General features: G+C 37.7%; 1 protein-coding gene across 2 annotated transcripts; it reads left to right on the forward strand.

The window, feature by feature from the left end:
- The first annotated feature begins 675 nt into the window (after positions 1–675).
- Positions 676–23,656, forward strand: hace1 (HECT domain and ankyrin repeat containing E3 ubiquitin protein ligase 1). Of its 2 annotated transcripts, none has more exons than XR_014535202.1 (24): positions 676–967; positions 2,356–2,410; positions 2,509–2,598; positions 3,065–3,169; positions 3,360–3,435; positions 3,566–3,697; positions 7,703–7,785; positions 9,120–9,216; positions 9,349–9,450; positions 9,557–9,663; positions 9,764–9,914; positions 11,654–11,970; positions 13,779–13,847; positions 13,968–14,055; positions 14,751–14,862; positions 14,970–15,067; positions 15,276–15,363; positions 15,693–15,799; positions 15,956–16,152; positions 16,278–16,409; positions 19,546–19,644; positions 20,126–20,196; positions 20,326–20,439; positions 21,193–23,656. XR_014535202.1 is itself a non-coding variant. In XM_083551088.1 (24 exons), exons 1-24 carry the CDS (start codon positions 877–879, stop codon positions 21,293–21,295), a joined length of 2,727 nt encoding a protein of 908 aa, XP_083407214.1. In that variant the 5' UTR covers positions 677–876; the 3' UTR covers positions 21,296–23,656. The 2 variants fall into 2 exon arrangements, 1 of the variants encoding a protein (XP_083407214.1); XM_083551088.1 differs by having other exon boundaries at positions 677–967; positions 15,693–15,842.
- The last annotated feature ends 253 nt before the right edge of the window (positions 23,657–23,909 follow it).

Here is a 23,909-nt window from a genome sequence, read left to right on the forward strand (position 1 = left end):
ATATGTATGATAATTATAAAAACAAACATGCAGAGCATTTGAGCAGCTTGTAAACGATGGAGATGGAGAATAGTTTCAGGAAAAAAGTGTAGAAACAGTGCAGCACACAGAGACAAATGTTGCCAGTTATAATAGAAATAGAAAGATATTACCTCATGGGTCAGATATAATGGATATAGGGGCCAGACATGGCCCGGGCCTTGAGTTTGTCATGTCTGCTTTAGGTATTTAGCTTTTTCTCTAGGTAGATGGGTGAGTGCAAGATACAATATTGTATTTTATGAAAAAGGTCACATTTTTAACAACAACAAAAAAAGAGTTATCAGATTATCCCTCTGAGGGAAGTCTGAGCCGTTTTCTAAAAGTTATTCCAAGATTACTACCTATGTTACTATCTACATGGGATCAAATATTTTGGCACAAAATCCCTAAACGTTTGCCAATTTCCATTATTTATTTATTTTTTAATGCAACCACAATCAGGTTCATAATGAAAAGTCTGAAACAGGGGAAATATCCTATAATCCTTCGATATATCTAGGATAGGATATAAAAGACCTTCATATTAATGTCTGCAATGGCGGAAGAGACTAAAATAGCAGAAATATTTATAGAAGGTGAGAGAAAGCGTCTACAACTGCATTACCCAGTATGCACTGCGAGCAGGAGCTAAGGAAAACAGGAAGCGTTGGCTTACAAGGAAATAATGCCAAATGAATCAGAGGGGCGTTATGCCTCATAATGCTGGATCGGCCTATCCGTTTCAGAGTCCCATGCCGAAATGGATAACCTGATGGATTTAGGGGTATAAATGTAGTTAAGGAGAGGCCCTGAAGCTTAGTTACTCCACGCTTCATCAACGAATCCTCTGCTCGTATGATGGAAAGGGCGATGGAGCAGTTAAACGTACAGCTGAATCGGCTGACGCGCTCCTTACGCCGCGCCAGGACTGTGGAGCTCCCTGAAGGTAAACCTGCATCAGTTCCCTTCATTTAGCACGTTTGTGGTTCATGGTGTGACATCAGTTTTTTACAAGATTGGGATGGATACATTCAGTTCCTGACATGACACAGCTGGGAATCTTCTGTTTTAAGGCCTACATACGACGTGGCTTCATTTAAACCTTGTTTATTTAAGGATGCACACAATTATCGCTGAATTGTATTTTATTTCATGACGAGATACATACAAACCAAAACCCACCAACCCGGAAGTCACAGCCTGATGCGCCTTTTAGGAACGGATGTACCTGAATGCTTTCCAAGCATGCAACTCGAAAAAACAATGTCACCAATTAGTCGAGCAGTGATTTCACATATCGAATGGGGTATAACATGGAGGGTTCCCAAACATTTAATGTTTCTTTTATGAATCACTCAACCTTCTCCTATTCACGCACAGATACAATAGGCATGTAGATTCCAGTGTTAACTACTAACAGACCATTTGTTGCTTTGCTGTGTTTGTCGACCACATTTACTCTGTCTAGTAACAGAAATCATCCTTTCATCCATCCCATCCCCTTTGGTTTTCATTTTCCTTCCTTACTATCCTCCCTCTGTCCATCTGTTTGCCCATTTGTTCTCTAATGCTCTCTCTCTCTCTCTCTCTCTCTCTCTCTCTCTCTCTCTCTCTCTCTCTCTCTCTCTCTCTCTCTCCCATTTCTATCTTCCTTTCTTCCTTACATACTTATGTATTTCCTCCATCCGTACTTACTTCCCTACTTTGGTACTTCTTTTTCTTCCTTCCGTACTTCCAAACTTCTGCCACTGATGTGTTTTTTGTTTTTGTTTTATCGTTCTCACTGATCCTGACATGTTGGTGTATGTAGTACTTCTATTAATCTACCATGGACACTAGCAATGTTGGGACTTCTAACTGTAACTGACTAGCCAATATTATTAGGAAATTATCGTTATAACACCTGGTAGGTACAGATAGAAAGACAATTAAGCCTTTCATACAGACGTTTTTTTTTATTTATTCAGAGTATTCTCAACTAAGAATTAACACCGAGGTGTTTGAAATGAGTCCCTGTAAATTCAGCTGCTGCATTTGATACACACATACACTTGAGTAGAGGATCAAATGTACATAAAGATATTATGGTTACAGTCAGTAATTGTATACGTAATTGCAGCCGTAAGGATGTAGTTCTTTCTAATAAAATGGCTACGAAGGGTACATCACTTTTGAATGTACAAGCATTCCTTTAGTCCACAGATAGGCCTGCATTTATGAGCATTTGGCTCTCCATACTACGTTAATGCTTTGTGCAGTGAAAGGAACCGAAACTGACATTGTTCTGGGATAATCTGACTAACCTACATTGTTTTGTTCTTGCATTCTGTACAGACAATGAGACAGCTGTCTACACACTCATGCCTATGGTTATGGCTGATCAACACAGGTAGAGGACCAAAACAACAACAACAAAAAAAGATGTATAATAATATGATGAATGTGCTGGTGCTTAAATGTTTCTTTTTTCCCCCCACACACTTGCAGATCAGTCTCAGAATTGCTCTTGAACTCCAAGTTTGACGTCAACTATGCATTTGGGCGTGTGAAAAGAAGCCTCCTTCATATAGCTGCAAAGTATGTTAATGTCTAAGTTACTTTTCAGTACAAAATCTCATGATCATGAATTTAAACAATTTTAATAAAGTATACAGGCATAAGAGGGATTTATTTATAACCACATCCTCTGGTGTCTGCCAGATGTGGATGGGTTCCCTTTTTGAGTCTGGTTCCTCTGAAGGCTTCTTCCTAATATTATTTTAGGGAGTTTTTCCCTTAACACTGTTGTTCCTGGCTTGCTCATTAGTGATAAACTCCTGTAAAGCTGCTATATGACAGTGCCCACTGTTTAAAATGCTAAACAGGTAAAAATGATGTTAAAAATAAGTTTAGTTTAGTGCAAAAGATACATTTTTTTTTTATTTATGTCAGTGTGCCATCATAACAATGCATGAATGCTGAAAAGATGGCTAGACCTTTGCATCAGCTAGCTTTGCCGCATCTGATTTCACATCAGGCCTTTTTCCTCCCTATATTTTCTCAGCTGTGGTTCCGTGGAATGTTTGGTCCTTTTACTGAAACGAGGAGCAAATCCAAACTACCAGGACATCTCTGGATGCACCCCACTCCATCTAGCTGCAAGAAATGGGTAAAGTATTTCTTTTGAAACTTATACATTACTGCCATCTCCTGGCCACAATACATTCCTTAGGCCAGCTCTGCTGCACTGCATGAGCAGTTTGGCATGTTTAACCCAATAGGACAAATCTTGGAGTTAGTATGCACTTAGAGAAGAAAAGCTGAAAGAATGTCAGTCATATGCATTCCTACTTCAACAGGCAGAAGAAATGCATGGGTAGGCTGTTGGAGTACAATGCAGATGTCAACATCTGCAACAATGAAGGACTAACTGCTGTAAGTATGTTTGTTGATCATGTTTATTAGCTGTTGAATGGGTTAAAAGCTAACAGTGTTAAATGCACACAGTTTTAAGGATTTATCCTTTCAGTTATTATGCACTACCTCTCTCTTTCTGTGTCTTTAGATTCACTGGTTGGCGGTTAACGGTAGAACGGAGCTGCTTCATGACTTGGTACAGCACGTATCTAATGTGGACGTGGAGGATGCTATGGGTCAGACGGCCCTACATGTGGCCTGCCAGAATGGTCACAAGACTGTAAGACAATATTTAATTAATCAAATGTGTGAAATTGTTGGGAACGTAGGATGGATATTGTACTGTATTTATTTATTTTTTCATTAGTAAAGGACTCGTACTAAGTTAATAAAACATAAGATGGTCATTCTTACTATACAAATCATATTGTATAATATAAAGCATTTTAGAGGGACAATGCATGTAGGATGTTTTTCGGACAAAGTGAGAGAGGCCCGATTGAGATGGTTTGGACATGTGCAGAGGAGGGACATGGGGTATATCAGAAGGAGAATGCTGAGGGTGGAGCCACCAGGAGGTTCATGGATGTGGTGAGGGAGGACATGCAGGTAGTTGGTTTGAAAGAGGCAGATGTAGAGGACAGGGGGTATGGAGACGGATGATCCGCTGTGGAGACCCCTACTGGGAGAAGCAGAAAGAAGAATATTAAAGGGATTTGTGGGCATGCAAAGTGTCTTTACCCTCAAATGTATTTCTGATTATTACAAAAAATGTGCGGACAGATAAATAATTGATTTCTGAATTTCTGTTGTGTGTTTCAAAATTTTGCAAGGAGTGGTCTATGATTTTTGGTATTGATATTTTTTCAAATTTTAATATGAAACACATAATTGAGTAGTTGCCAAGTAGGATGTAAAACATTAGGGGTGCAATCCATTATTTAAGACGAGCATCATGCCACTGCTGTTAGTTAGTATTGTATTTATGGTACGCTTCTGCTATTTATAACCATGGAATAATTACTCTAAGCATGATGCTTTGTGTACAGATTATCAATAAGGTACTTTATAGTCATGTCTAGAGGTTGACCGATACAGGCTTTTACTCTGGCCGATGCAGATAAAATCAAACAGTTAATTAATGAGACGAGATACAGACAATCGCTTACATTATTTTTTTTACATTTAATTTGTTATTATTATTTATTAAACAACACACGCCTCTTCAATCAGTGCATTTGTTACGGTTTTGGTCTCTGTGCCTACCTGTAACCTAAACTACAGCTGAAACGGCTCGCTAACGATTCAGTTTCAAACATTATTCTCGTTCTCTCTTCAACAGTAGCATCATATTAAACTAATAAAATATATTGAGATTAAGAACGAAGGATAGGAACTTAAAGGCGAGGAAAAAAATCCGATTGGCTATTAATCTTCATTCACGCTTGTTGTCATTCTTGCTTTTGCAACTTAGTAGAAATGATTGAAAAAAGCTACAGGAATCTGTTAGTAATGATCGCGGCAGGTATAAACGCTGCTTGCTTTATACACTCACCGGCCACTTTATTAGGTACACCTTACTAGGACCGGGTTGGACCCCCCTTTTGCCCTTCAGAACTGCCTTAATCCTCTGTGGCATAGATTCAACAAGGTACTGGAAACATTCCTCAGAGATTTTGGTCCATATTGACATGATAGCATTACGCAGTTGCTGCAGATTTGTCGGCTGCACATCGATGATGAGAATCTCCCGTTCCACCACATCCCAAAGGTGCTCTATTGGATTGAGATCTGGTGACTGTGAAGTCCATTTAAGTTCAGTGAACTCATTGTCATCTTCAAGAAACCAGTCTGAGATGATTCACGCTTTATGACATGGCACGTTATCCTGCTGGAAGTAGCCATCAGAAGATTGGTACACTGTGGTCATAAAGGGATGGACATGGTCAGCAACAATACTCAGGTTGTCTGTGGCGTTGACTTGAAGCTCAGTTGGTACTAATGGGCCCAAAGTGTGCCAAGAAAATATCCCCCACACCATTACACCACCACCAGCCTGAACCGTTGATACAAGGCAGGATGGATCTATGCTTTCATGTTGTTGATGCCAAATTCTGACCCTACCATCCAAATGTCACAGCAGAAATCGAAACTCATCAGACCAGGCAACGTTTTTCCAATCTTCTATTGTCCAATTTTGTTGAGCCTGTGCAAATTGTAGCCCCTGTTCTTAGCTGTCAGAAGTGGCACCCGGTGTGGTCTTCTGCTGCTGTAGCCCATTCGCCTTAAGGTTCGACGTGTTGTGCGTTCAGAGATGCTCTTCTGCATACCTCGGTTGTAACGAGTGGTTATTTGAGTAACTGTTGCCTTTCTATCAGCTCAAACCAGTCTGGCCATTCTCCTCTGACCTCTGGCATCAACAAGGCATTTGCGCCCACAGAACAGCCACTCACTGGATATTTTCTCTTTTTCTGACCATTCTCTGTAAACCCTAGAGATGGTTGTGCGTGAAAATCCCAGTAGATCAGCAGTTTCTGAAATATTCAGTCTGGCACCAACAACCATGCCACATTCAAAGTCACTTAAATCACCTTTCTTCCCCATTCTGACGCTCGGTTTAAACTGCAGCAGATCGTCTTGACCATGTCTACATGCCTAAATGCATTGAGTTGCTGCCATGTGATTGGCTGATTAGAAATTTGCGTTAACGAGCAGTTGGACAGGTGTACCTAATACAGTGGCCGGTGAGTGTGTATTCCCAGTTCTAGCACTTACGGGTTTCCTGTTTGGAGGCTAAATGCAGACTACTGCCACCTGCTGGTATGGGAGAGTTATGGTCTCCTCATGCAAGCACAGAACGTACACGCATGGTTTGGTGTGTCAGATGCGTCTGCCTAATAATCGGTCTAATTTGCAGCACAATCGGCCGAAGGCGATTAATTAAAAATACTCAAATCGGCCCAATGAATCGGCTGGCTGATCAATCGGTCAACCTCTAGTCATGTCTTCTAAAAATAAATTGCAGAGTTTCTAATACAAGCTTGTGAACATGTAAAGTCTTTGAATTCTAAGGTTTTACGAATCAGGATGTAATAACAAAAAAAATAAAAAAAACACCTGGTCCTTGTCAGGTCTTAAATTTGACATTGTTATTCAATATTTATTTATTTATTTATTTATTTATTTATTTATTTATACAAAAATCACACCAAATCAGAGAAACCATGTATGGAAAACAAAGTATACAATATCTCAAAAAAGTGAGTACACCCTCAAATTTTAGTAGCCATTTTAGTATATCTTCAAACTAATTTCCCTAGAAAGAGACAATACTATAGAAATAAAACATAGATATATTTTAGAGTAGTCAATGTGCAGGTTGTATAGCAGTACAGATTTATTATCCTCTGAAAATAACTCACCGTACAGCCATTATTGTCAAAATAGATGACAACAAATGTGAGTACACACTAAGTGCTGCATTTGGTTTTCCTTGGGGTGAATAATATTCCTCAGTGTAGACTTATATGCTTTAAATTGTTTGGAAATGATCTTATAACTCTTCCTAGATTGCTGATGTCTTTCCTTCTGGGTGTTGTTTTAAAACACACCTGAATGCTTCAGACAAGCTAATCGCTAAATCTTTGGCTTTTATAGAGGGGGTCACGGGTGATCAGTAAATCAAAGGTATTTAATGGGCTGCACCTGGATGCTACTTAGCCTCTTAGATATTACGGAATCAGTAAAGGTGTTCTTAGTTTTTTTTTTTTTTTTTCACAAATGTAAATTTTTATTTTAGGTTTTATTTATTTATTTATTAATTGGTTTTTTTTTTTTTTTTTTACACTGTGTAATTTCATGTGTTGTTGTTCATCTGCTGCTGTATTTTACCTCATTTTAAGAACTGCAAAGGACCAGAGTATTTTTTATTATGTCCTGATACTCAAAACCAAAGATTTAAAATAGGATGTATGTTCATTATCACATGACTGTATACTTCTGTATTGTATGCTTTATACAGAGTTAAATAACAGTTTTTTTGGATAAAGGAATTGGGCCATATAGGTTTGGGAATGTTTATAAGTTATTTAGTTACAGAATCTGGGGGAGGTAAAACATTTGCTGATGGTTTTGTAAACAGAAAAAATCGGAATGCCAAGCATTGTATTATCCTGTATAAAATGTTCTTGTAATGTATGCACTGCGATTAATAGAGGATTACTGCCACAATCAAAAGAAAATCTTCTATAAACACTGCTGATCTTGTTTGTGTTGTGTTACTCAGACAGTGCTGTGCCTTCTGGACAGTGGAGCAGACATTAACAGGCCCAATGTCTCTGGAGCGACCCCTCTCTACTTCGCTTGCAGGTCACTAAAATAATGATCACTATTAATGCCAGTAAGACAGGTGCTGTGGTGCAAGCTTTGAAACCACATGCCTTTAGTTTGAAGTCCAGAATTTAAACATGCATTGAATTTTTTTATCTTTTTAAAACCACCCACAGCTTCTTGTCCCAACTGCATGCTTAAAGAGGTGAATTCCAATAAAAGGAAACTATCCGATTCTGTCTTCAGAGTGGACTAATGAGAATAAGAATGCTGTGAATGAGAAAATGTCCAATTTTCTTTTCTTTTTCTTTTTTTTTCTTCCTCTTGTGTATCATGCTTGATACTCTTGGATGAGTGGGTTGCCAAGCAACAATGCTCCTCTATTCTCCCATTTCAATTACAAATGGCAGTCAATGGCTGTCTGCTTGGACTTGCTTATACAAGCGAGACACCTTTTTCTAATAAATAATTCAGGCACATTATTAAGCAACTGTCTATTGATGAAGCTCTTAACGGTTTATTGTCTGTTTTGTCTTTTAATATCAGATAATGTCAATCATGATATGATTGTGTTAGGTTATGAAGAATGGGATATTAATACTTTACAAAAATCCGGGTGCTACAGTGTCAAGTACGTTCTGTATTTTGGTGCATAATGCAAGATTTGAGACATGGTTTTGTTAGTGTGTGTCATGAAGTATTATGTCAATATAAAGCATATGTGACTGGCATGATATTGTGTCACAGAGTATATAAGAGTGTTGTATGCCAGTAAACGAGTGGAGATGGCATAACACCATAAGGCTTTATTGTATATAGGCTCGATGGTCTTCCCTTTTTTCAAGTTGTCATGTTTCCATCAGCTGATAGACTGAGTGATGTACCAGTAAAGCTATACAAATCTGACGAGCCCCATGTGCTTTTGGTGCAAAGCTATACCATCTGCCACCTGTTGTGGAGAGGTCTACAGGCAGATACATCTGGCAACAGGGAGGGCAACAGGGGGGATTTAGTAATTTGGTCAAGCATCTACACAGTAACATATTAAGTCAAGTGATTATCATATGAAGCATGGTGAACCACCTGGAAACACTCTCATGACACATTTTTTTTAAATATGCCTAGGCAAAGTACATCTGCTGCTGTATGAGACTGACAGCATTGGTAATACTGACACACACGAGTTCCAAGAAAATCGAAAAGCAATCAGCTGGAATTAAACAAAAATGATCCTCTCGTGGCCACAGGTTTCAGTTGAGATGAGATTATGACCTTGTTAGTGTTACTGGGATGGTACTTTGGTTATGTCCAGGTGATCTTATAATCTGTGCAAAGATCCAGGTATATATGTGCTCACTTTTTCATGCTTACAGTCATGGCCAGAGGGACACAGCCCAAATCCTGCTGCTCAGGGGTGCCAAGTACTTGCCAGACAAGAATGGAGTCACCCCACTTGACCTTTGTGTGCAGGTAAATAGTGTATAGAGCAGTAAGGCCTAATTCTGGTACCAGGGTCTGGCTTATTGTCATGACTGGATGTATGCAGTTATTTTTATTAATTTATTTTAATGAATTCTTATACATTCTTTCTACATGGTTTAGGGTGGTTATGGTGAAACATGTGAGATTCTCATACAGCATCATGGAAGACTGTTTCAGACACTAATTCAGATGACACAAAATGATGACTTAAAAGAGAGCATGGTGAGATGTTTATCTCGTCAAGTTTTCCTCATTTTTGTTGACTCATTAATAAACATGCAATGCGTTAAGATTGTTTGTTTGTTTATTCCTCCATATATGGCTTTAGCTCAGGCAGGTTCTTGAGCATGTATCTCAACAAAATGACTCCAATTATCAGAGAATTCTTATCAGCCTGGCTGAGGTTGGCACTACCAATGGACATAAGCTGCTCAGGTAGACTGTGTTCCCACTTTGTTTGTTTTTTGTTCCCGCAAATACAAAAGCTCTTTCGGTACAGAATTCTGGTCCTGTATGATTCTTTTCTTTTTCTTAGTTTGTCCAGCAATTATGAGGCCCAAATGAAGAGTCTGCTCAGAATAGTGAGAATCTTCTGCCATGTTTTCCGCCTGGGTCCGTCTTCTCCTAATACTGGCATTGACCTGGCATACAATGGGAACAAAACCCCACGCAGTCAGGTGTTCAAGGTCAGTGTGTGCTGCATCCAGCACAGCCTCCATTATCTTTTCTACAGTAAAGTGAATTTGATTTTTTTTTTTTAAAAGGTGCACTTGAGTGATTTGTCCTGAAGAGGGTGCTCGTTGCTTGAATTTATGGAGGCATGCTTCTAGTCAGATCTGCTGCATTTACAAACAATATTAGGTATCTAAAATTTGAAGCAGCTATGGCTAGACTAAATATAAGCCACAGTCGGGATATTTTGCAAATAGCCTATATGAAGATCTTGCAAAGCTTTTCTATGAAAAGCTCAAAACCATTTTTCTCTGCACTCACACACATCTTGGAGCCTTGTGAGGATCAAGAGATCTCTGTACCACTCAGCCCTTTATATATTTTTAGATGTTTACTTTACAGTGCTGTAGTCTGACTCACTGTTCGGATATGTGAATAAACATGCTGATGTCAAATGTATAAATGGGCTGTCATAAGAAAAAAAAAATTGCAATGTGCACCTTTTTCAGAAGGACTGAATTGCCCATTGCACATGTGCCATATACTATATGTAAAAACTACTTTTCATAAATAGTTCCAGTAATAATTATGTCATTTTAGTCAAATATAGTTTAAGAATAGTTCAATATTGCTTCCACCATTATTATTTGGCAGCATATAAAAGCCATTTATTTTGCATTTTATTTTTAAAGTGAGCATCAGTTAATTGTGTGCTCACCGTATGGCATCATTAGATACTAAATAAAACTCATGAGATGATCATTTATGCACATGTAGGCTAATGTTGAATTGTTTAAATATTGCTTCACATTACATTACAAAAAATATTTTAAACAGTTATGTACAATTATTACATTTTATTCACTTTCTCATAACACATGAATCCACCTTGAATTTTCCTTCTAAAAGTTTTGAAATAGCAAGGCCAATTCTTTTAATTTTGCTATACACCAAATACATTTTGATTAGCAAACAAAATATAATTGAGATGATTTGGTTTTAGCTTTTTTTAGTAATCAGGAAAGAAGCACAAAGTGTAGAGGAGAAAAAAAGGATCTGCTCATAATCCAAACATGCTCAACAGTCAAACACCGTGGAGGTGGTGTCATGGGCTTGCATGAATGCTTGTGGAAAAGGCTTAAAAAAAAAAAAAAAAAAAAAAAAAAAAAATATATATATATATATATATATATATATATATATATTTATATATATATTTCTTGAAATAAACTTTATGGTAGTAGCAGCAGACACTTTTTTTCAATGTCTACCAAAACATTCTTGGGAGACGGTTTATCATGTCACATGACACTTATTATCAAAACAACATAGAACTACACTAGGGGTTAAAAAAAAGCCTATTTAAAGGGAGAAAACCTCCAAAGCAAACATCAACTGAAAGCAGCTGTTGCACAAAAGCAATCACAAAAAAAAAGCAACATTTGGATGCAGTTATTGCATGCAAGGTAGATGCAGTCAAGTGTCATTTACTTTAATTACATTTTAATTAATATCAAAATGAATGACTGTTCTTGTACTTTTGCCAAATATTCTATCACATGTTTTAGGTAATTAAATACATCTATATGTAAGTTTCAGAAAAAGAAAGCTGAAATTCTTATCATGTTTCCTATTAATCTTTCGACGTCAATCTATGAAAAGAAATGTAGCTCTAAACAGAGTAACACAAACAGTCTCTCACTTTTTTCCTTATGTCAGGTTTTACATTTTGTGTGTGTGTGCTTATCCTCAGCCTCTGGAGCTGCTATGGCACTCTCTGGATGAATGGCTGGTGCTCATCTCCACAGAGTTGGAGAAGAAATGTGGAGACATTACCTCCACTTCTCCAGGAAGTGACATCGCCTCACTCTTTCTAAAGCAGCGGGAGGCTGGTCCTTCCGTCGTTGCTGACACCCCTGACCTTCTGTCCTCCTCACTGGATCCTGAGGTGATGATGAAATCACCTGAAGTTTATGTTGACGGTCAGGATGTGATCTCCATGACTGCCAACCGGCTGAGTGCAGTAATCCAGGCTTTCTATATGTGCTGCTCCTGCCAGATGCCACAGGGGTAAGAATAACTTCTCCTCTTTACAAATCAATTTTTGACAGTTACCTAATAAAACTTGGTGGGTTTTGAAGCTCTCATTCTGCACCCAAAAAACCCAGAATACAATGCCTATAACACATTTAGATTCATTCCCATATATGTCACTAGAAATTTGTTTATTATTTTCCTTCCTTTAATACCTTTCATTGTTTAAGTCACGTTTTATTTTAATTACTCACAATGTTTTGAACCAAATGTGGCATAATTAATTGTGCATTAGTGGATGTCACGGTGTTGCCTTCTGCCATATGCTAATTATAGAGGGCAGCGATTAATACAATGTATAAACAGGATAAATAGCTTATCTGCATATTACGGCTGTGTTTTCCTAACCTCATTCTTATCGTCTGAATCTATTATACCACGCTTTAGATATTGTGCAAAGCATTACAGCGCTGACGATTCCAAATAGTGTCTTTCAAAGAACAAAATGATATTCATATGCAGATGAATCAAGATAAATTAGGATGAAAGATCAAGATAATTATGATGATAAATATTCGCTCCTGTTTATTTAAACAGTGCCTGTTGCACCATGAAATTGTATATTATGTAATAGAGTTCTGCTGTAGGTGGATCTGGGAATAATAGTTTATATTTTTTGATCAAGTAACAGTAAAGATAATTTTTCATCTATGAAATAATCAAAATAACAGATATAACGTTATACAAGGAAAATTCACATTCTCAAAAATAAGAATATACTGTTGATTTATTGTGGAATACAATGTACAGTGTTCTGCTCTACAAGTATCTGGGAACGTTATAGGAAGAGGTTTCATGCTGTTATTCTCTTCAGGAGCAGATTTACCATTATGCCAGTAACTTTGAAACCACTGTTTTGACATCACACTACCTAAAGATTTTGATGGAATAAAAGCTTTTGTTAGTGTAAATCTGTATTGTTTTATTCTATGTTGAATATCAAAATAATACTTATTGGTTTTATTTATTTATATATTTATTTATATATATATATATATATATATATATTTGCTTATTGTAAAGGGTGCCAGTAATGCCATAGAGTGCTTATCTCAGCAGTTCTGGTAAAACATAATTATGAAATTAATTATATATGCTTTACTATTATAAATTATTACATTTTCAAATAAAGCTTTTTATTAAATCCCCATTTAATATAGTCACAATTACTATTTAGGTCAGAATTTTGCAGCTTTAACACTAGGTCACACTGCAAGGTGGAAAGCCATGATTGAGCAATGCAGAATATTAAAACAAAGTGGTTTCAAAGAAAGATTTTAGATAATAATAAAATATTACTTTCAGCTTATGTTTCTGTGCAGCATTATAATTATTTTAATCAGAGCTCAGATTTGTAGAACAGTTGCTGAAATAAACAAGAAAAAAAATGCTGCCTCACACTTCTGTTACCCCTGAAGCTTTCTAACTGCATGCAATTAGGAAATTAAATAGGTTTTTAATTGCCACTGAATTGATGATTTCTTGGCAGGTTCTAGTAAGATGTCTTTTGTCAATTTTTTTTTTATTAATTTATTTTTTTTAATATTTTGGTCTTCCCTCGTTAATTAGAGACTGGAGTGATGATTTTGAAAATCACCCTTTTAAATAATTCAGATATATTGTGTTGGCTAATGGCTCAATACTGTAATGAGTTTACAATCTGTGTAATTATAGTTTTAATACAGGTTTTTTGTTTTTTTTGCACTTTTGTGTCTGCAGCAATTTTTTTCCCTTTTAGATAATCTGTTATCCACTTGTCTCTTTTTTTTTTTCTCCTTGCCTAGCATGACATCTCCTTGTTTCATCGAGTTTGTTTGCAAGCACGATGAAGTACTTAAGTGTTTTGTAACCAGGTAGGTGAGGATTGACTCTCTGTAACAGAGAACTTGTAACTATAACTTTTTATGACAATACCATTTCAAAGCCAAATTTTTTTTTTGACGTATAATATTTGCAAATATTTTTTCCCAAAGGAACCCAAAGATCATCTTTAATCACTTCCATTTCCTGCTGGAATGTCCAGAGCTCATGTCTCGCTTCATGCATATAATCAAAGGCCAGGTATGTGGTCTGATGCACACCTTAAAGCAGCACTTTTCCAATGTAGCCGACCTGATTTGATTTCACAGAAGTGACCTTTTGTGCTGTAGAACTCTTGGGACTTCTGCTGATAGACTTTCAAACACCTGTCTCACTCAGCTAGGATCATTTAACTGTGTTATTATGCTGCAGATAACGCTTGTCTCAAGGTCCGTTATATGGTTTCATAAATTTTAACTGCTGCTTTACTATGTCATGTAGACGAAGTTTTTGGTATTCATATTTGAGCTGCTGCATGCTCAGCCTCGTTACCTCCAGATTATGGTCCACTGGGGAACGCGGTGCCATTTTAATTACAGACTTTAACTTGCCGAATCCGATTTCATCTCTTGATTTTCCTCTTTGCATGCTCCAGGTGCCCCTGGAGGAAAGAGTTCCTTTCAATCTTATTAATTTGTACGTCTTGCCGACTTCCCCCTCCTTGCATCATGAATAAAGTCATTTAAATAATATGCAAATGGATTGCAGTCTTTTGTCTCTGTGTAGCTGAAGTGATACTTTCACCCATTATCTCCACTTTACTAAGGCAAGGTCTGTAGTTTATAGTGTAACGAATGGGTGATTAATAGGCCAGGCGAATGCTCTTTGGGGAGAGTATAAGACATGAGTGTCTAATCAATATGATGGAAATTTAAATGATCCCTTTTGCTTCACAGCCGTTTAAGGACAGGTGTGAGTGGTTTTATGAGCATCTCCTGGCTGGACAGCCTGACTCGGACATGGTCCACAGGCCTGTCAACGAGAACGACATTTTACTGATTCACAGAGGTACTAGGATTTCTGTCCTGAACTTTATCAGGTCTCAATGTATATTTACGTACTCGGTGTTTAGATTTGGATCAAGACACTTTTTTTTTTTATTTATTCTTTTTTAGAGTCCATATTCCGCAGCAGCTGCGAGGTCGTGTCCAAGTTCACCAATGAGAAGCTCAAGCAGGGCATCGCTGTACGCTTTCATGGTGAAGAGGGAATGGTCAGTTTGAAAATATCTCTTTTTTTTTTTTGTCATCATAAGCAGCTTTTTCATGTTCTCAGCTATTTTTGGCTGCACTGGGCTTCGGTACTCAATGCAGTGCTCTCTAATCTGGACTTGCTGTGCGAGATGCACTGTAGTCTCGGGAAACAGATCTTATGCTTGTGATGTTGGCAGATGGTGCTCACATTGTCTCGCTCTGTCTCAGGGTCAGGGGGTGGTGAGAGAGTGGTTTGACATTCTCTCTAATGAGATCATCAATCCAGACTACGCGCTGTTCACACAATCGGCAGATGGTAAGCAATATTCAAACTGTAACTCTGCAATGTGCTGACTATTAATATGCGCCTTTTGTTAAGTCTTCAGGCTCTTCAGTTTCTTTTATTTTGTGTGCGGGTACTTTTTCCATCTGTTTGATGTATCTCTTATATGCCTTATTTGAATGTAAATGGTTCTATATGAGTGACTTTGACTCTCTTTGTCTCTATACCTCTATGTACAGTATCTAATTATAGAATATTGATTGCAGAGAGTTTACAGAGGTTCAGTCTATAGTTGTTTGGGGGGGAAAAAACTGCTGTGTAAGTACAATCGTTTGTTTGCTTGAACTTTGTGTCTTTTACAGGCACTACATTCCAACCCAACAGTAACTCTTCCGTCAACCCAGACCATCTGAACTACTTCCGGTTTGCAGGACAAATCCTAGGCCTGGCCCTGTACCATCGGCAGCTGGTGAATATATACTTCACCCGCTCCTTCTATAAGCACATACTGGGTAATTCACAGATGGGCACATGAGACACATCAATATGCACAAATGATACCTGTACAAGATACAAGAAGTTTCTGTGTGCACAGTATGACGACATTGTCTCTTTATCTGTCTAGGTATCCCAGTTAATTATCAGGATGTGTCTTCAATTGATCCAGAATATGCCAAAAACCTGCAGTGGATTTTGGACAATGATATCAGTGACCTGGGCCTGGAACTCACCTTTTCTGTTGAGACAGATGTGTTTGGAGCCATGGAAGAAGTTCCGCTTAAACCAGGAGGAACTAGTATTCAAGTTACCCAAGATAACAAGGTGAGTATATGAATGCACAAACTGTTCACATATGTAATCCCACAGTTAGATTTTTGCTATTTAATAATGTGAGTTGATGGTGATATAACGCTCTGTCTCTGTTTCTCTGTCTCTTTATCTGTCAGGCCGAATATGTGCAGCTTGTAACGGAGTTGAGGATGACTCGAGCCATTCAGCCTCAAATCAATGCTTTCCTGCAGGGCTTTCACACGTTTATTCCACCCTCACTTATTCAGCTCTTTGATGAGTATGAACTCGTGAGTAGATTCCCAATTCTTCTAATAGTCCTTATTTTGCTTCTTCTCGCTCATTTTTGTATGATGTATTTCTCCATAAGCCAGAAGTTCTTCTTTCACTCTGTTCCTTTCTTTTCCTGCTTCTCTCCCCCCATCCCCCAATGCAATCATTCTTAATAGATCAGTTCAGTTTAACTTTATTTAATTTGAACAAAATTTTTACAGAAGCCTAGGCATGAAATCCCCTGTGGGCAAGAGACAGCAGTTACAGAAAGAATGTCTCACATGACTGTGGAAGTGGAATCAGCTCTTCAGAAGTAGCAATCAATTCTTTCCTGGCAGAGCCTACACAGAGAATCAAATATTGTGATATTAGGAAACTCATGCTGGAAGCAACTGTTTATATTACAGTCATTCAGTATAGATTAAATTACAGTGAATGAAAAGTAGAGTCTGGAAGAATACAGTTTAAATAATGAGTTGTGTACAGGGGAAGACTAGTTATATAGTTTGGTTTTAGGCAGAGTAGGTTTGTTCAGAAATTATAGTGATGTGACCCTTGTCACAGTTGCATCTCTGAATCTCATTGTTTGGGGGGGGGGCAACAATGAGATTCAGAGATGCAACTGTGACAAGGGTCACATCACTATAATTTCTGAACAAACCTACTCTGCCTAAAACCAAACTATATAACTAGTCTTCCCCTGTACACAACTGCTGATGTGCATGAAATGACACGGTTGACAATGACAACATGATGAGAACTAATGAAGAATAAGGTATACAAACAAAGCAGGCAAATAGAAAAACAGGACCGTCCTGAGAACTGGGGACTGATCGCATGTATCGGGCAGCTTAAATTACATAAGAAAAATATGGCCAGTGAACAGAATTGATAGCTAATAACTCTCAACAGTTCAAAATAATATCAACTCACGATAGCATATTCTTTTAAAGCTTAACTATCAATGCTTTTCAAAAGAAATTTTTTTTTAAACTGTGACCAGGAATAACAAATTGGTTACTTGCATGACTTAAAAGCATTCAATGGCTCAAATTAAGGTAACTATGATGACAAACATAATGTAGTTAAATACAGTTTTCCAGACCTTTCTAGAAAACTGCACAACTCTTAACTTGGATGTTGGTGTATGTAAAATGTTGAGACTGTGAGAGTGACAACATCGTTATTTGAGGCATACATTCATTTCCAAGCCAAAGGTCGACTGCTAAATATTACAAGTTTAATTTAGAGACAAAACGTGGGGGGAATGAGAGACAGTTTGTCTTTCTTGTGTGTGTATACAGACAGACAGACATGCATGCATGCAGGCAGTCAAAAGTAAAATAAAAACACTCAGAAATATTGTACATTTCAGAGTTATATATAAAGGCCCCTTTGATGAAAGAAGTAATGGGTCAACTACAAATTGTTCTTCTGCAATGAAAGTAAATAAAGCATTGAAAGTTGGTTCGGCAGACCCAAATCCACAACAGAATCAGAGGACAAGTTTCTGAGAGCTTGATTGATGGGAACATTCTCAAGCACAGCAGCTTTGACGGATCGAGTGGCAATAAGAAAGCGATTGCTAAGATGGCAAAATAAGCAAAAGAGCCTTGCCTGGGCCATGAAGCACTGCCAGTGGACTGATGAAGATTGGAAGAAGGTCTTTTGGACCCAATACATTTTAAATCTACGCTTTATCACGCAGGGTCTTTGGCACCCGAACCTAAACACCCGACCCACAGCATTTTGCAGTACCCACTGGTATATACCTAGTTTATCAGGAGTTCATCCTACTATGAGATAATGTCCCAAACCATACCTCTAGGCTGTGTCAAAACTATCTTAAAAAAAAAAGAAAAGTATATTATTTCTGTTGTAGAAAGAATGCTCCGATTGTGTTTGAGTGTTGTATCTGCAAAAGATGGCTTCTTTTAGTCCAAAATGTAGATTTTGTTCAACAAAACAATGCTATTGTTTTTGTAATGGCAAATTGTTTTGTTTTTTTTCTTCCATTTTCCTTTTTTTTCCCCAGAGTGCATTGAGACATTCGACTGCGTAAATTTCAGTAAACCCCACATACATTAACTTGGGAAGCACTTTCAAATGGGCAATGAAAACACTTATTTGCCCTGTTTGATCTCTGTGCTAGGCACTTCTGAAAAGCTCTCACCCTTTCATTAAAATCTTTAGTGCAAGGATTAAGGTAGAAGTATGAGAAGAATGAACACTTACCCCGTAAATGGTAAAATGATTAGATGAGATTTCCGTGGTAACATTGAGGTGAATGGCTATAGACAGTGAATAGATATTGCCTCACTTCATTTTAATTGCAGGAAGCAGCGAGGCCTAAAGCAGGTGTCTTTAACATTGGACACAGCTGATCATGCTATGTCGGGGATGTCTTAATGATATACTTTTTTGTCATCTTGCACAGAAGCAGGACGCCTGGAATAATGTTAGTCTCTTAAGTTTAACACAAAACGATATGTCATAAATAAGAGTAGCTTCCACTTTTCCATTTCTTTCCTTCTTTTTGTCCTGCTTTGGGGCCTCACTGAGGAAAAAGGCACCACATTGTTAGTCCTGTAATGTCCATGTCCTTTATCTGTTTCTGTCTCAGCACATAGGTGGCCCTTCTTACTCTATCTCTCTCTGACACCCCATTCTCCCACCGAGATTGATGCTCTCTCAGGAAGATTACGGTGCCGAGGGCCTCCAGCATGCATATATTTGTAAGCCCATGTGTCGGTCCCAAAGCCACCACTAGCCCTGTGACAATCCTCAGAGGGACTATTTAATGAGGGCCCATGTTTCAAAGTGCTTTTTTGTCTCACACTCTGTCCTTATTATCTGCCTCTCACTCGTGTAATCGGAACATTGAGCAAGCCCACGATATTCCGCACTTGGAGTGTGTGTTCAGTGATTAAAGGCACTTTCCACTGCTCTCCTCTGTGCCGTACTTCACACACGTGTCCTTTTATAAAGGGGTTCATGGGAAATGTCAAACGCTGTGGGAGCGCTACCTTATTCGTGTTATGAGTCAGCCTGAGCTGGATGAGTTATTGATTAGATCTGTTGTTATGGGGCTCATACACACATAGGTCTGTGCTGTATTTCTAGTCTTAAATGTGTGTGTGTGTGCGCACGCAGGAGCTGCTGCTGTCTGGCATGCCAGAGATTGATGTGATGGACTGGAAGAGAAACACAGAGTATACAAGTGGCTATGACCTCGAGGAGCCAGTCATCCAGGTTTGCAGCTGTCACCACATGATCAACAATGATCACTCTGTTGAATGAAGAGACCATCTCTAATCTCATAGCACTTTAGCCTTTACAGAATTTATTTTGTGAAAACACTTTTTGTTGAAAACACTTCGCTCTTCTTTTTTTTTTTTAGGTAAGGTTTTAAAGCTACCTTGTGTTGTTTAAATGTGCGTGGGACTTTTAACCTAGAGGAAATGTTCTCAAATTAGCTTGTTTAATGTCTATTAGCTTCCAAACCTTCTGTTTCAAGGTTTACATCTTTTGTCTTGGTAGAGGATGTATAGCAGTTTTGTCATTTAAGCTTCCATAGAGAACACTCCTTACCCTTGTGGATGTGTTTACTTGTTTATTTATTTATTGCAGCGCACTGGAATGTCAAATATATATATATATATATATATATATATATATATATATATATATATATATATATATATATATATATATATGCGCATATGTTTTGTAGTGGTTTTGGGATGTAGTGGAGGGTCTTACTCAGGAGGAGCGGGTTCTCCTGCTACAGTTTGTCACTGGGAGGTAGGACATCTTTTTAAGCCGTATTGTTTATTTTACCGCATGGTTAATGTTAGCCATGCTAATCAGCATTCACAACTTATGCACAGCACTTATTTTTCTTTTATCTCTCATTTATAATTACCTTTCCAGCTCCCGTGTTCCACATGGTGGTTTTGCGTTTCTTATGGGTGGCAGTGGCTTACAGAAGTTCACTATCGCTGCAGTGCCCTACACATCCAACTTATTGCCTACCTCCAGTACCTGGTAAACATAAAAGTGCTTTTGTAAATTGTTTCCTTTATTGTGCAGATTCCATATGAGCAGATGAGTGAAGCTAGTGAAATGTCAAATATAATCGCTATAGAATGATTGGAGCTAAAAATCCGCCTTCAGGATCCCTTAATGACTTTCTTTCTATTCAGCTTTTTTAACCATAGAGGATAAAACATAAAGACCGAGTACAACAATGGCAAAATCAAACTTTCCTGTTTGTTTGTTGTATTTGGATATAAGATGATTGATAGGCACATATTAATGTGGAATGCGCTTCATCTATTTATACAGTAAAATTATTTTGTGAGGATGAGTAGTTTTATTGAATTCTCCCTTCAATAATCTCTAACCCATAACCTCTAGGGACCTCAATCTGCTTATGTGGGTGGTGTTATTGGATGAGGACCTGAGACACATGCTCGACAAGATTATGGTTATTTCTGGTTTCCGATCTGTCACTAAGCCAAGCCTTGGCTGCATTTTGGCAGCAGAGGGCAGTGTGGCTCTTTTAGAAATCTTCTTAGTGGTGCCACACGAAAGAACAACAGTGCTTTGAAGCAGAAGCTTCACAGCATGATAAAAAAATGTCAGAGGCATAATCACACGTCCTGGCAGAAAGACGTGGAACAGAAAAAGAAGGATGTTCTGTGTAAGGTTGGGAGTTAAATATATGCAGCTGTATGTCTTGTTTTGTTGCAATCCACGAGGGAATAATTCTGACCCGTCTGTCTCTCTTTCCTCCAGTATCAACATGCTGAAACTCCCAGAATACCCCAGCAAGGACGTCCTGCGTGACCGGCTCCTAGTTGCACTGCATTGTGGAAGCTATGGTTACACCATGGCGTGATGCTTACTTTGCTGTTTTTTGGCTGGGGTGCTTGCTGTATAAACACACAAACTTGGCCAACAGTTTGTGTACATCACTTCAGGGATAGCTTCACCATTCATTGCTTTGATACTTGGAAGAGTTCAGTTGATTTAACGGTGTTCTTTTTAAATTCTCATATCTGAAGACAAGGGATACATAAGTGAGTGACACAACAATATGTAATTCTGAAAATGTGTTATGTCAGTTTGCCAGTCTGTATTGTCAGTGTTGTGTTTCAAAGGTTTTTGAATTTGTGTATAAACGTTAGATGAGGAGGGACTGAAAAAATTCCCAGATTTTGATTGTGCTCTGTGCACTTCATGTGGATGCAGGTTTTGCTGTTAAGTAATGTGTGTGAGTCTCAAGTGGTGTCATACCTTGTGGGTTATTTGTCATTTGTGTATGCGACTTTTCCAATAATTTTTTGTTCTTCAATACCCATGGCAGATGTTAAAGAGCAAAGAATAATGTGTAAAATCTTGTTTTTGCTTGACATTTTTAATTTTGGCTCACAATGAGCAGGATTAGGTTGATTGAGTGGATGTGAAGGGCTGGAGTGGAAATTTTGGCTAATTCTATTTAAAAACTTGGTTGATAGTACAGTGTGTGTGTGTGTGTGTGAAGGTACACTTTTTTTAGTGCATGATTAGTTCTGGGTGCAAAATTTATCTGGGATTTTTTTCCTGTCAAAGATTGCGATCTTCATTTGAGATTTGACCTGACAAGTTTTTGTCTTTTGCTTTAGAAACACATCAGGAGGGATGGCCTTGAAAAGTTTGCTCTAGCATAGTCACAGTATTGGGATCAGGTTTATTAAGGGAGAAAAAATGAAACTTTACCCATTTCTAGCTCTTTAGCATCTGCAAAGGAAATTAAAGAAAAAAAAGGTGTTTCTGGGAGACTGAATTTATAGGTTCCCCCACACATATATTGTGGTGACATTAAAGGAAAAAATAACACAAAGTGTCATGTTCAGCTGTACGGCCAACATGAGCTGCCAGAACAGTTTTAGGGCTCCTTGATTTAGATCCCTCAACTCTATTGAAGAGACACCCACCATTTTTAGAAAAGATGGTGATTTGAGATGGAGATTGTTGGTCCAGAACCTTCCATATCAATGGCTGCACAGGCCACAGCATGTGATTATTTATACTTCTACAAACCATTTACTGATTCCTCATGCCCTGTGGATGAGGGCAAATATCATCCTAGACTTTTATCCAGCACTCCCAACAGTATATAACTTTTCCATCATTGTTATCAGTCAGAATAACATTGTATTAGTGTTCAACGCTTCGTCTTGTTTCAGTGAAATTCCCCCACAGCATAAGCGCCACTATGTTTTTCCTTCAATTTGTCATTCCTCTTAAACGCTAAACATAAAAGCCATGTCTATGTATATCTGTGCTCCTGTTTTAGAACACAGAGAGAAAAGGGAAGTAATATTGCTGGAAACAACAAAAAAAAAGATTGTCTGGTGAGCATGGACCGCCATACTTCTGTAACTTCTGGTCTGTGTTAGCTTTGTGCTGCGTTTTTTTTTTTTTTGGACAATGAAAATTGGATGAACAGTGCCAAACATTTGCTACAATATTAAGTTAAAGGCAAAAATGATAAAAGATTAAATGTTTGTACATGCTAGTGACATGTTTTAAAAAGGGGATGTCTGTTTATTTTATAAAAACAGTGATTATATCCAGAGAAGCAATGGATATATAATGAGAACATATGTTTGTATTTCTTATAAATTATCACTTTGATTTGGTTGTATATTTTTTCATTTGTAAATTCGATTGCTTATTGTATACACAAACCTGAAGGATATTTTGCAGAAAATATTGAAGTATGTATTTTACTATATATACAGAGTTTTATTTAATGCTCTTACCATCTCTCTCTCTCTCTCTCTCTCTCTCTCTCTCTCTCTCTCTCTCTCTCTCTCTCTCTCTCTCTCTCTCTCTCTCTCTCTCTCTCTCTCTCTCGTGTGTGTTCGTTCCCAAGAAAAACACTGGTATAATGGGACCTACAGTACTTTTTTTATAAGGCCATCTACAGAAAATTGCTCTTGCACTGCTGTCAACTACACGCCAGAGGCAGCGCTGGTAGCTGGTGTCCTTAAACATATTTATATACTGTAGGAATCAGTCATCACTGAGCTACATTATTGCTGTTATTGTTGTCCTATTTTCTGCTGTGCTTTTTAAGGTCAGCATTATTATGTTGAGTGTTTAAAGGCAATTCTCCCCCCCCCCCCCAAAAAAAAAACAAAACCTATAACAAAAGAGTGAATGATAAAATATTACATGGTAAAATAAATAAAAAAAGATTTTCTTTAGAAAATTCCTTTTCATTCTTTTTTCTTATAAAAATAATTGTTCAATTTATATATTTCTCTAATTTATAACCCCCAGTATCTTCTCTATAGTTTGTAGTTTCTTCAAGAGCATACACACACACACACACACATACATATATGTATGTATGTAATGTATGTAATGTATATACATGCATACACACACACACACACATTATATATATATATATATATATATATATATATATATATATATATATATATATATATATATATATA

The sequence above is a fragment of the Silurus aristotelis genome (genome assembly GCF_946808225.1).
Source record: "Silurus aristotelis genome assembly, chromosome: 1".
In the NCBI taxonomy this organism is placed as follows: Eukaryota; Metazoa; Chordata; class Actinopteri; order Siluriformes; family Siluridae; genus Silurus; species Silurus aristotelis.